The sequence below is a fragment of the Anthonomus grandis genome, chromosome 4, assembly GCF_022605725.1.
Source record: "Anthonomus grandis grandis chromosome 4, icAntGran1.3, whole genome shotgun sequence".
NCBI classification, from domain to species: Eukaryota; Metazoa; Arthropoda; class Insecta; order Coleoptera; family Curculionidae; genus Anthonomus; species Anthonomus grandis.
In genome coordinates this window covers 38,370,941-38,383,869 of record NC_065549.1, presented here as the reverse complement: position 1 = coordinate 38,383,869, position 12,929 = coordinate 38,370,941, and the positions used below count along the sequence as shown (strand labels likewise).

The 12,929-nt window shown below is 32.4% G+C and overlaps 1 protein-coding gene across 2 annotated transcripts in view; it reads right to left on the bottom strand.

Annotated features, from left to right (window-relative positions):
• LOC126735791 (titin-like) overlaps window positions 1-12,929 on the bottom strand; it is a 291,189-nt gene that overhangs the window by 46,347 nt on the left and 231,913 nt on the right. For both annotated transcript variants that reach the window (XM_050439900.1, XM_050439901.1), the window contains 2 exons: window positions 6,540-6,646; window positions 2,329-2,407 (listed from right to left, as the gene is read on the bottom strand). In XM_050439900.1, the coding sequence (XP_050295857.1) occupies window positions 2,329-2,407; window positions 6,540-6,646 (186 nt within the window). The remainder of the gene's footprint in view (window positions 1-2,328; window positions 2,408-6,539; window positions 6,647-12,929) is intronic.

Here is a 12,929-nt window from a genome sequence, read left to right as displayed (position 1 = left end):
GTAACTAAATTGGAACTCTCCTATCACAAAGAGAATACAGAAAGGACACATCTTTTATGATCAGTGTAGGCGTATAATTGGTGCGACCTAGGACTATTTCCCTAGGGTAGTTAAGTAAATCTACAAAGCTACCATAGGACCTATACTAAGGTACGGCACCATTGTGTGTTCAAAGAGGGAATGGGAGAAACAGGAACTTTCACAAGAACATACCCACCAAGAGCTTTGTTTGAAAATAAATCGTCTTTTTCAATAATGCACTTACTTTTTGTTGAAATTAATGTAAGTACAGGGAGCCCCCCTAAAAAGCTCGCTTTTGGCAGGAAACAATAAAGTCGCTTTTTCTACTGGAGACTCAAATGGGTTCTACCTTGCTAATCTTTATTATCACAATCCTTATCTACACAATCAACATAAAGGTATTGATACCAATAGAATAGTAGGTTTTACTAATATCGACTCAGGTGACCACAAAACAAGTTAGGACTGCGGTGTATACTCAAAACCGCCACTCCATGCCCCCACACCCTTATGGAAGCTTCATCATTCAAGCAATCATCGGCAAAAGCCAGCCTATGACAAGTGAGCGACTCAATCAGGTCAATTATAAAAAAACTAAACAGGAGCGGACTCAGGTTCGAGCCCTGTGATACACTCGACGTTACGTTAAAAAGTTTCGATTTAAAGCCCTCATATTCGACATATTGAGATCTACCAATTAAGTGGGAATGAAATAAATTAAATATTCTCACTGAAAAACCATACTGAGTTAGTTTATGCAGAAAAATATAGTGATCTATCCGATCTCAAAGACTTTTTTGAAGTCGGTATAAATAAAATTAACTTGAGTATTAACATCAAGTGATTCATAGATGTGGCTAGTCAGACAGGATAAGATAGTAACACAAGATCGCCCACTAAAAAATCCATGCTGGTATACAGAGATGAGCTTTTTTGCGTGACCAAATAGCGACCGATTTAGAATAATTTCGAAAATTTTTGAGAAGTTACAGAGTAATGAGATTGGCCTGTAGTTCACGATTTTGATCAGTATCCCCAGCTTTTAAAATAGGTATTATATTAGCAGTCTTCCAAATTTCAGGAATCTGTTCTGTTCACAGTATTAAGTTGAAAATATAGGTCAGCGGATCAGCCAGGACAACAATGCAATTTTTAACCAAGAAGCTAGGTACACCGTCCCACACCAGATGTTGACTAGCCAAAATAATCTGGGAAGCATCAACGTGTTGAAATTTGATTGTATAAATAAATTAACATTAACATTATGAAATTTGATTGTATAAATGCCTCACCAAAGAACAGTGTAAATGCATCAACTATGTCTTGTGGTTTTGTAATTACCACGTCATCGGGTAGCCTCATCATATCAGGAATCCTGGTGCCAGCCTTCTTAGAACTAATAAAATTCCAAAAGCTAGATGGATCCACAGAAATATTCCTTTCAGTGTTTGATATATACAATTTATATTCATTTTTAGTTTGATAAGGTGTCTAAGAGAATGGAATATGTTTCGAAAAATGGAGAATTTTAGTCCTTGAAAGCCTTTTCTTTCCTATAAATGTTCTTAATCAATTCTCGAGAATAATAATTTGGATTTTTTTTTTGTTGCTCCTTATGAGGAATGTGTGCGGTAAATACGCCATTCAATATATCATATAGGGCTCCACATGCATCATTAACGTTAGAGGATAAATACGTAGTAGACCAGTCAGCTTCAAGGATCTAGTCGTAAAGATAATGGAGCATTATATACTGTCATTATCCTGATGTCTCGTCAATACGCAATAGAATGCTATGGTGTACCTCAACCATCCCTCAGAGAGATCAGAGGATATCTTCTTCACTGCTGCTTTTTTTTTTTTTGATAGGCCACCTTTATTTGATTATTTGGCATGATAGTTCAATTTTTTGCTAACGTTCATGCACATTTTTCACCTATTATATCTTTAAAAAATTAAAATGTTTAGGTAAATCGATATAATTAGAGAGGCAAATCCAGACAGCTAGAAACCTATAATAAGTAAGTACTAGTTTAATTTTTTTTTGCAGAGACTTCTGATGATGCGTGATCTAATTTGCTTAAAAATGGATAGAGATTTCAAAGATAAATTTTATTTTTAGAAAACTCAGGAGTCTACTTTCAATGATCCTTTTAACATACGACGGTCATGTTTCGTACATGATGAAAAGAAACTTATTTAATCAAAAAGTGCCTCTAGATGTGTAGTAGGTCTATACGAAATAAAAATTAATAATTGTATTATATAAACGCTTATATTAATATAATTTAGGATAATTAAGCCTACCTTGGGGAAGGGGTCGGTCCAATATGTCAGTTCTGGGCGCTTGGCCTCGTAGAGGAACATCTCTGCAAGCTCGTATTTGCTATAATATATTAATAAAATATTGGGTATACATACTGGGTGTAAAAATAAATGATTGTAATAATTTGAATAAATTTTATTTTCAAATTTTCAAATGTTTTTAAACGAAAAACCTACGGAAACACTTTTTGAAAGCTTAAGTCATGTTAATTACCAGCCTGACATATACTTATTATTAAACTTTTTATTAAACGTTTAGTTATATTAAAATTCCCTACATGTTTCGGACACAGTGGTGTCCATCATCAGGGGGTAAAGGGGTTTAAAATTAACAGGATCACGCCTCAGTTCTACATTCTGTTGTTGACAACAGAATGTAAACAAATAAAAATTAAAACTGAAAACAATAGTAACAAAATAAAGGGTTTTTGATATGTATTCAAACCCTGGGGCGGGTGCCTGTTACCAATTTGAAACCTTTTACCCCTTGATGATGCACACCACCGTGTCCGAAACATGTATAGAATTTTAATCTAACTAAATGTTTAATAAATAAGTGGAGGGAGACTCAAGGATTTTCATTTTACCATATACAGGGTGTCCCGGTTCATGTGGGAAATCTCTCGGATTCAGGTAGAACATCGAAAAATAATACCGAACGTTCCTATAAAAAAAATTCCTACAGGCCTTCTTTACGAAGATACAGCCTCCTAAAGGAGGCTGCTGGAAATTTTTGGTTTTTCATAAATTACTTTTAAACTACCCGGTAGAATTTAATAAAAATTTTAAGTGATGAATACTATTAGGGACCTCTTAAAATGACATCCTTAAAATAAATTTACCTTTTACTTTTACAGTTTACTTTACCAGAAGCGGACTAGGTTGTACACTTTAATGCGTATATTTTTAACACCCTGTATGTTAAAGTCTAAAAAAAATAAATTTAGATACCTTGAACCCTAGGCTAAAAAAAAGGTACTCTTGTTCATTATCGATAAAATGAACCGTTTTGGAGAAAAAAACATAATAAACGAGCCAATGTTTTATTTTTTATTTTTTTTAAATGAGATAAGGACGCTAGTTATTTAAAGAACAGAAAATTTTCGATGTAAGTCATTTAATTTAAAATAATACATGTTCCTAAAAATACAGTGGTGTCCTAAAAAATACTTTTACAAAATAATAAAAAAACAACCTATGATGAGTGTATGTTTTTAAATTAGAATAAACAACTTAGAAAAAAATACCAAAAACCAAATATGTAAACAAAAGTTAAATTCTTCAATACGAGCAATAAACAATTAATTATTAAAAACTTCATAAGTAGGTTCGACGTGGGCTCCGTGAACTCTAACACATCCGTGGGCACGACGAATCCAGGACTGTTGCACTCGCCACAATAACCCAAGATTGTTTTTTATATTATCACAATGAAATGTAATTCTTTGGAGCAGTTCTTCCCGAGTATCGACTGGGGTGGAATACACCAAGGTTTTGGGGTGGCCCCATAGATAAAAATCTAATGGCGTTAGATCGGGAGACCGAGGAGGCCAAGCAACAGGCCCTTCTCTACCTATCCAACGGTTTTCAAAAGTATTATTTAAGTGGTGTCTTACAGCAAGGCTAAAATGGGGTGGGGCTCCATCATGCATAAAATACATATCTCGGCGGGTTGCAAGGGGCAAATCTTCTAATAAATCTGGAAGATTGTTCTGGAGGCACTCCAAATAAAGTTCTCCGTTTAAACGTGGTGGCAGTTCAAATGGCCCAATCAAAAAATTGCAAATAATTCCTGCCCAGATATTTATTGATTGGAATTGATGTTGATGATGAGAAATAATAGTATCACGGGGATTTTCATCAGCCCATACATGCGAGTTATGTAAGTTTTCAATTCCATTTGTGGTAAATCCTGCTTCATCCGTAAAAAGAATCGTACTAATAAAGTTAGGGTTATTTTGCTGCTCATCTAACAGCCAGTTTGCGAAGTTTATTCTAGGAGCAAAATCTCTGGGCAATAGTTCATGCACTTTTTGTAAGTGATATGGGTACAACAGTTGTTCTTGAAGTACCATATATACAATTGTTTTGGACGAATGAAGCTGAGCGGCTAATTTTCGTGTACTCGTTGTAGGAGTGTCAGCTACAGCGTCTAAAATATTTTCTTCCAATTGCACTGTACGTGCTGTTCTCCTCCGACCACCATTATTCTTTTTTTTTCAAAACATCCTAAAATTGCATTAAGGAAATTTAGTAGTATTACCTCATTAAGTGTAAAACAGAAACATACCAGTTTCCCTTAGACGTTGATCAACACGTTGAAATGTTTTCTGATCCGGAATAATGCGATTGGGAAATCTTTCTTCGTACAATCTTTTTGCTTCCAATGTATTGCAAGACGCGCCAGACCATACAAAAGATGCATATCTGCATACTCAATAAAAGTAAACTCCATATTTTGACGTAATTTAAATTAAAAGTTACCAAAATTCAAAAAATATTATCAAATAAAGGATGAATATGTTGACAAAGATTAGGTTTAAATGATAGGTATTTGCTAAATTTGGAGTATAGCAACGTTTGTAACAATAATGCGTTCAAAAATGCTAAAATTCCGATAAAAAGTCAGGTACAATACAATTGGTTTACATTATTTTTTTTGTTTTTTTTATGTTTAGTTTTTATCTTAAGAATAGCAAAAAAGAAATAAACGTGTAATAAATAAGAAATATTTTGTAAAAGTATTTTTTAGGACACCACTGTATTTTTAGGAACATGAATTTTTTTTATTTAAATGACTTACATCGAAATTTTCTGGTCTTTGAATAACTGGCGTACTTATCTTAATTAAAAAAAAATAAAAAAAAAACATTGGCTCGTTTTTTCTCGCTCAATTTTTTTCTCCAAAACGGTTCATTTTATCGATAATGAACAAGAGTACCTTTTTTTAGCGACTTTAACATACAGGGTGTTAAAAATATACGCATTAAAGTGTACAACCTAGTCCGCCCCTGGTAAAGTAAACTGTAAAAGTAAAAGGTAAATTTATTTTAAGGATGTTATTTTAAGAGATCCCTAATAGTGTTCATCACCTAAAATTTTTATTAAATTCTACCGGGTAGTTTAAAAGTAATTTATGAAAAACCAATTTCCAGCAGCGTTCTTTAGGAGGCTGTATCTTCGTAAAGAAGGAATTTTTTTTATAGGAACGTTCGGTATTATTTTTCGATGTTCTACCTGGATCCGAGAGATTTCCCACATAAACCGGGGCACCCTGTATAATTTTAATTCATACAAGATACAAATTAAATACATTTAAAGCGATAAGGCTATACTCATATAATGACTTCCGTAATTTTTAAGCAGCACATTTGAAAGTTTTATTGCCTTTCATTTTGCATTTTTTTCAGTTTTGTTTTAGGTCAGTATTATTTTATTTTAATATCTCTTTCCACTTTTATTAATTGATTTTTATATAATATCTTTGTCACTATTTTATCGATAGATAAAATGATGCGACGTTGTCGAGTTAATAACAATTTAAATAAATTTTAACGAAAATTTCTTACGATCTTTCGAAATTCCATTTTTTTATTATACGGGATCATCAAAATCGTTACTCAAATAATGATATTTTTAATTTAATTTTGCACTATTTTTTTAAATGGAACATCTTGTATCTAGTAACACGTTTTGATATAGCATTCTTTTATCTTTAATTTGACACTGCGTACACAAACAGTTTTCTCAAAATTTGTACTTAAAGGAAGAATGACGAATTTTTCCAAAGGCGCTATAACGTTTATTTTTACTTGAGAATGATTAGAGCATATTGGAAGCGTAGAGTGCAAAAAACAAACTAGAATAAAAACAGTTTTAAATGCAAAAATCAAATTGGCATTCATCAAGTCGGTTGTAGACAATCTCCAAATTAGAGTTAGACAAATAGGTAAGGACCTAAATGCTACAAGAAAAATATATATCACTTAACAACGTGTATTCAGTTAAAAATCTCTATAGACAGAGATATTTGATATGTTAATAAGTATTTATAGAATAAACTCTAAAGAAACCGATAGCATGTTGGTATCCTTATTAACTGTATGTCACTGATTAGTTGTACATCTAGTACTTCGTAAGTCGAAAAAGACGTAAATGAAAATATTATCATATTGTTATAAGAAAATACTTACATTAATTGGCAATAATGGTGGCGATTGTTCAAGAATCTGACTCATCTCATATCCAGGAGCTCTAGAAATTCTTCTTTGGCCTCTGTCCACTAAAACACCACCTTGAACTAAGAAGAATTATGTTTTATAAATTGATGGAAAATATTTATATAATTATAATATACAGGATGGCCCATCGAAAACAGTCTAACAAGGTTTGGGTCCTGAGGATTTTTGATAGGACAATTTTTTTAAAATACTTTCCACCCTGTAACATCAACTCCTTGGCGGGGATTGCAACCACCCACAAAATTTTAAATAGCAGTGGGGGTCAAGTGATGGAGCTTATTTTAAAGGTCTTTTTATTCTAGTTACAACTGCCAAGTTTGAAATTACTAACTTTAAACGCATTATAACAGCTTGTCAAAGATTTTCAAACAATACCATTGTTTAATACAAACCGCTCGCACCCGTCGATTTTTGATTTTAGAAAAACCATTTTTTGTTTAAATTTTTAACCCCACAACTTTAAATCCTTAGCGGAGGCCACTTTTACTCTTATTTTTTAAATAGGAAGGGGTATGTTATGATTCGTCTTTTGAAAGGGCATTACATTTTCTTTATAATAGCGCTTTGTGTTTTAAATATAAGCAGCGGGTTTCAGAGAAATCTAATTTAATTTTATTAATTAGTACTTACGCATTATCCTATTAAATGTTGAAAATGTTATGTCGCCGTTTACCTCCATACAATACAGTAACTGTTCAAAGTGTTCCCGGACATTGTGAAGAATATCGGGTGTTATTTGTTGGCATTCATAAATAATGCGGTTCCGTAAATCTTCTAATGATTCAGGTGGCATAAATTTTCAATTTTAGATATCCCCATAAAAAGAAATCAAGAGGAAATAAATCGGGTGATTTGGCGGGCATTCGATAGCACCCCTTCTCCCAATCCATCTACCAGAAAACGTTTCATTCAGAAACTGCTATACTGGTAATGCATAATGGGGAGGAGTCCCGTCTTGCTGAAATATCGCATTTTCTTCATAGTAGCGTTGGTCGTTTTCCATAATTTCAATCAATGCTGAGTTAACGGCATTGTCCAAAAGGTCTGAGTACGCATCTCCATTTAAATTTCCCGGTAAGAAAAATTGGATTCGTGTCGGACCAGTACCGACAATTATGACGATTGACAGTGCCATTGAAAAAAAATGAACATTTGTCTGAGAAGTAAACATTTAAAAGACCGTTGGGATTATTTGAAATTAGTTCGGACATTATTTCACAAAACTGTAAACGGCGGTCGTTACCATCTTCAATTAATTCTTGAGGAAGTTGAGTTTTATTTGGGCATCACTTATTATATTTTAGAGTTCTCTGTACAGTGGTGCATGAGACTCCCGTTACATGAGAAAGTTTTTTCGTATTTAATGTAGGGTTCATATTAACTTCACCAAGAACACCGACTTCTACTGCTTCATTTCTCACTAGATTTTTAATATTCCGTTTTTTATTTGCCACCGAACCAGTTTCCCGAAATTTTGCCACTAACTCTAGGATGTAACCATTATGTATGTCTCTCATTAAACAAATTTGCCGTTAGTCTTGCACATTAATTGTTTATAAAGTATAATTCAATAATTTCCACTCTCTCCACAATAGAGTAAACCATTTTTATCAAATTAAAAGAATAGCACAGAAATAACTAATTCACATCAATTTGTTTACTGAAGATAAAGTCGAATTTTTGACTGGTTTTTGATAGTTTAAAAACAATTTTTTACTCACACTCCTAAAATATCCAGTAAAATGTTTAGTTTTCCATTGCTTGGCGATGGGTAGCTCAAATTTAAAAAACAAAGCGCTATTGTAAAGAAAATTGAATGCCCCTTTAAAAGATGTATCACAACACCAGTATAAATTTGTGGGGTTAAAAATTTAAACAAAAAATTGTTTTGTTTAAATTTCCTCTAATAAATTTGCATTATAATTTAAAGTTTCTATAAAAAAACCCTAAAAACTAGCGCTAAAAGTATTAAACAATGGTATTGTTTCAAAATCTTTGACAAGTTGTCATACTGCGAAAACTCAAGTTAGCAATTTCAAACTTGACAACCAACTACCAAACTAACAAAGCCAATGGGTTGATGTTAAGAGGTTAAAAGTATTAAAAAAAATGTCCCCCTAAAATCAAAAATCGACGGGTCCGAGCATTTTTTAAAAAAGGAGCTTAAACCTTGCTGGGCTGTTTTCGATGATTAACTTTTCGATGTTTAAATAATATTTAATGATTTTAAAATTATATAGTTTAATTACATTGCAATTCAGATATGATATATGGATAAAAGATAAATTATCCAGAAGAATGTTAATTATTATTAAAAGGTAATCTGTATATTTTTTTGGTAAGAACCATAACTGTATATATTGTGGCTATATTGTAGCTCTGGGAACAGGTTGGGATTGACAATATTTATATAGGAATTCAGCAAATCTGAGTGCGTTAAAATGGGTCGCATGAAAACTGAACGGTGAGTTAATTTTAAAATACGGCTACAACCGATCCGTTTTATTTTTAGATTAGTCCATGTTAATGGACCAAGTTTTTTCCAAGGCTTATTTTCCCTTCATTTTAAAGAAAGCTTTTATAGAAATAATTTGTTTCCTTTAAAGTTAGCAAACAAAGAACTGTTGACTGTATCGATTACCATCATCGTAAAGTTTGGTATTTCTCAAGTCACAAAGATCCAGTCATCAAACGTAAGCATTTGTAATGAAACACTCTCAGTTTCTTCAGTTTCTTGATTTTATTATCATGACAATAAAATATTTTTGTAACGAACAAGCTGTCAATAAAATATTTTTTCTACAACCGTGCGTAAAGTGATCACTTTACACACTTCCCAGGGTGTGTAAAGCTTTACTTTTAACAGTGGCGAAGCGTACGAGTAGACAAGGTAGACACTGTCTACCCAAAATTATCCAGTTATTTGTCATTAATTTATCACGTAATTATTTCATGTAATTGTTGAATTAAAATTTAAAAAAAAAATTAACACAGAACGTAGTCGCTATCTTTACTAATATTATATAGTATCTAAACATGATTAATCCGAAGGCGCGCCCCGCCTGCCGCACCGATTAAGATAAAAATACAGGGCTGACACCCAATTAATGTATACGAGCCCCAGGAAGATACATTGATATTTGTCTTCCGAAATTTGGAGCGAAATTAGTAGTAAACCATGTTTAAAATATCTAATCTCTTAAAATATTTTTTACATATGTAGTTAGTCTTATTTGATTAAAAATATTTTATATTACACATATAAGCTCTACTGTTAAGAAAATATCACCAAAATAATTATGTATGTTTGTGAACGTGTTCTGTGTATATAACTTATTTTGGTAAAAATCGCACTTTTAAATTTTAGCGAATGGTTTTGCCTACGTTAGCACTATCCAATTGTTGAAGCCTGTCTATATGATCGCAGTTCACTCTAAATCTTTTTTTCGTATCCATTTAAAATTCTCAGTTTTCTCCAATTTTATTTAAATGGTATATTCTAGTCGCTATCTACTGAGTATTGACAACAGCCTTTTCATAGTCAATAAAACTAACATACTAGGAGATGGAAATATAATATTTACTAGACATTTCTACTACTAATCCCACATTTGTTCTCAATCCTGTTCGTAAATAGTAAATATTATTTCATCAGCGTTTTTAGCTCGTTCACTAATCCTTAGGTAAATTTTCCTCCTTTCACCTTCTACCACCTTCGGCGTTAATTTCTCGCTTAGACAGGTCAATTCTTCCATTTCCTTTTAAAGATACCGTGTTCGGGACAGTATTATTTTCCCCTAATTTCATAATTAGTTTAAGTGTAGTGGCAACAGCGCTCATATGTCAATCTATTTATAATTACGCGCTGTTATTTCCTCACTCCCCGGACAATAAGCATAGAGAAATGAATATTAAAAGAGTGTTTGAAAGGTAGCCTAACCTGATCATCAAGTTTTAAAACTTAACCTAAAAAATTTAGTTCGGTTAGACCGCATCGAAGGCCAACTTCTGTCATAATTGTCATTAGATTATCGATTTTCTTTCGTTCCTTGGCACCACCCAACTTCGCATCATCGATCGTCGCCATTACTTATTCCTTTTTATTTTGGCGTCCATTGGGTGTGTTCTTTTGTTTTTTTCTCAACAAAAAATAGTTAAAAATGTAGCTTAAAGTCATTAAAGTGTAATTTCATCATATAGAAGCTTTTTTATTGTTTTATTGTGTGGTTTCAGATCCCTAGGATGTTAAAAACTTGAAAGTTTGTTTAGAACTGCCCTAATAATGTTATCACCAGGAAAATTCATTTTTAAATGCAAGGCACCTACTTGTTCTAATACATACTATTGGCCTATTGAGGATTCATACAAAAAGAAAATTTTCTTTAAATTTCCTGAAAGTGATATTATTAGGAGGTCCATATGGTTTAAAATACTTGGTTTAAGCCCAACCTCAACAAGGTGTTATTTATGTCAAGACCATTTTGATGATATGTCATTTACAAGTACTATACATACTCGTTTAAGGAAGTGTGCTACCCCAATTGCTGGCCCAAGTATTATTCAAAATGCCCCGGTATTGGTTGAGGTACAAGTACCTTGGGAAGATACATTGACTTTATTACCTGCTGTCATAATCCAGCACTCTCAATATAATGTTCAGAATGAACATAATTATGCTAGACCACTTTTTACTAGGTCTGACGAAAGGTATTATCAGTGCTTTGCTGCTAGGAAGTACCAAAAGCATAATAAGTGAATCAACTTCCATTCTACCAGGTCACTACTCAAAGAGGTACCTCACCTCGATAAGGTGGGAGTAAGATCCAGGGATTCTCCTTGAATATTTAAGAAAAAGGACCGATGACATCTAAAATTTAGGGTATACATCAGTGTTAACTAATTTTTAATATCATACTCTCCATAAAGAAGAAATATTTTAATTACAGGGTTAGTTTTTATATATTACCACTCCCCTAACATTGTTGGGTACACTCTGTATAAAAAAGTAGGTAGTAAACGTAAAATTTTTAGGGCATATTTTTGAGAAATATAGTTCTTATGTCTATAAATAATTAATTTATAAATTTGATAAATTGTAATTTTTGTATTAAAATGTAGAAAAAGCAAAATACATACCATGGGCAGTGTTGTGCTAAAGCAGCACAAAAACAAATTGTATCAGGATTCCTTTTAAGACAATAAATAAATTATAAACTTACTTTACAATTGACTTTAATTCTACCCCTACCCCTGTTAATTTATTGATAACAGTGAAATTAACATTGTTAGTATCAAGCATTTAATTCTCAAAATAGAACTTAATATATTATACTTAAATCTCTAAAATATTGTTTTACATAATTGACCCATTAAGTCTTTTTTTGATAGAGTATTGGGCTGTAAAATCTCTTTCACATTCTCTAAAAATCAATGAAAAAGTGCATTATTAACAGTTTATTTTTTTGAAGGGCGTTAATGAATTAACTTAACAGCTTAAAAGCAAATTTGATGAATTTAATGTCAAAAAACTAACGAATTCAATTAAAAAATATAAAAAATAAACTTAAATTATATACATTATCACTCTTAGCCTCTTCAAAAATTAAATTAATACACTTGCACTATTTCATAATTTTTTAGAGTTTGTGATCGAGATTCACGGCCTTTATGCTGTTAAAAATTGATTTAATGGGTCAATAATTTTAAATTTCGCGCCATTCTAAAATTTTAAATAGCACGCCTTTCATTTCTATGACGGATCGGTATTACAGTAGACTATTTTACCGACTGTGACAAATGTCAATTATTTTAGTTCGGTTAGACCGCAACCGTACGCTGCAATCGAGTTTAGGGTAAAGATGGTGCCTACTTGTCACTATAGGATTGAACCCTCTCATACTTTTAATTACTCTATGGTCTATTGTCATCGATTCGGTTACGATTAAGTAACGTCGCGCGGCCGCCGCACCGTGTTTTGGCCCTCTGTAATCATGCGGTTACTCTTGTAAATTTTAAGTTTGATGTTTGTTAAATACTCCCGATAACTGTGTAAGAAGTGTTTATTTGTTTTCTCTATCATTTGTAACTCAAGTATGAATAAATTACGTTCTGAGTTCGAGGAATTCGTAGTTTATCATTTGCCCTGTATCCGAGTATTTTAAGTGGATAAAGCAGCTAAGACGGGTAGTTTTATCTGGCCCCCACATACCGTTCAATTTAAATTTAACACAAACTTAGTAGCGTTTTAACCTTTTAATCATATGTCACATTTCATTATTTATGATAACAAGAGATGATCTAAACTCTCAGATCAATGCTAATAATATTTAATTTAAATTTTAG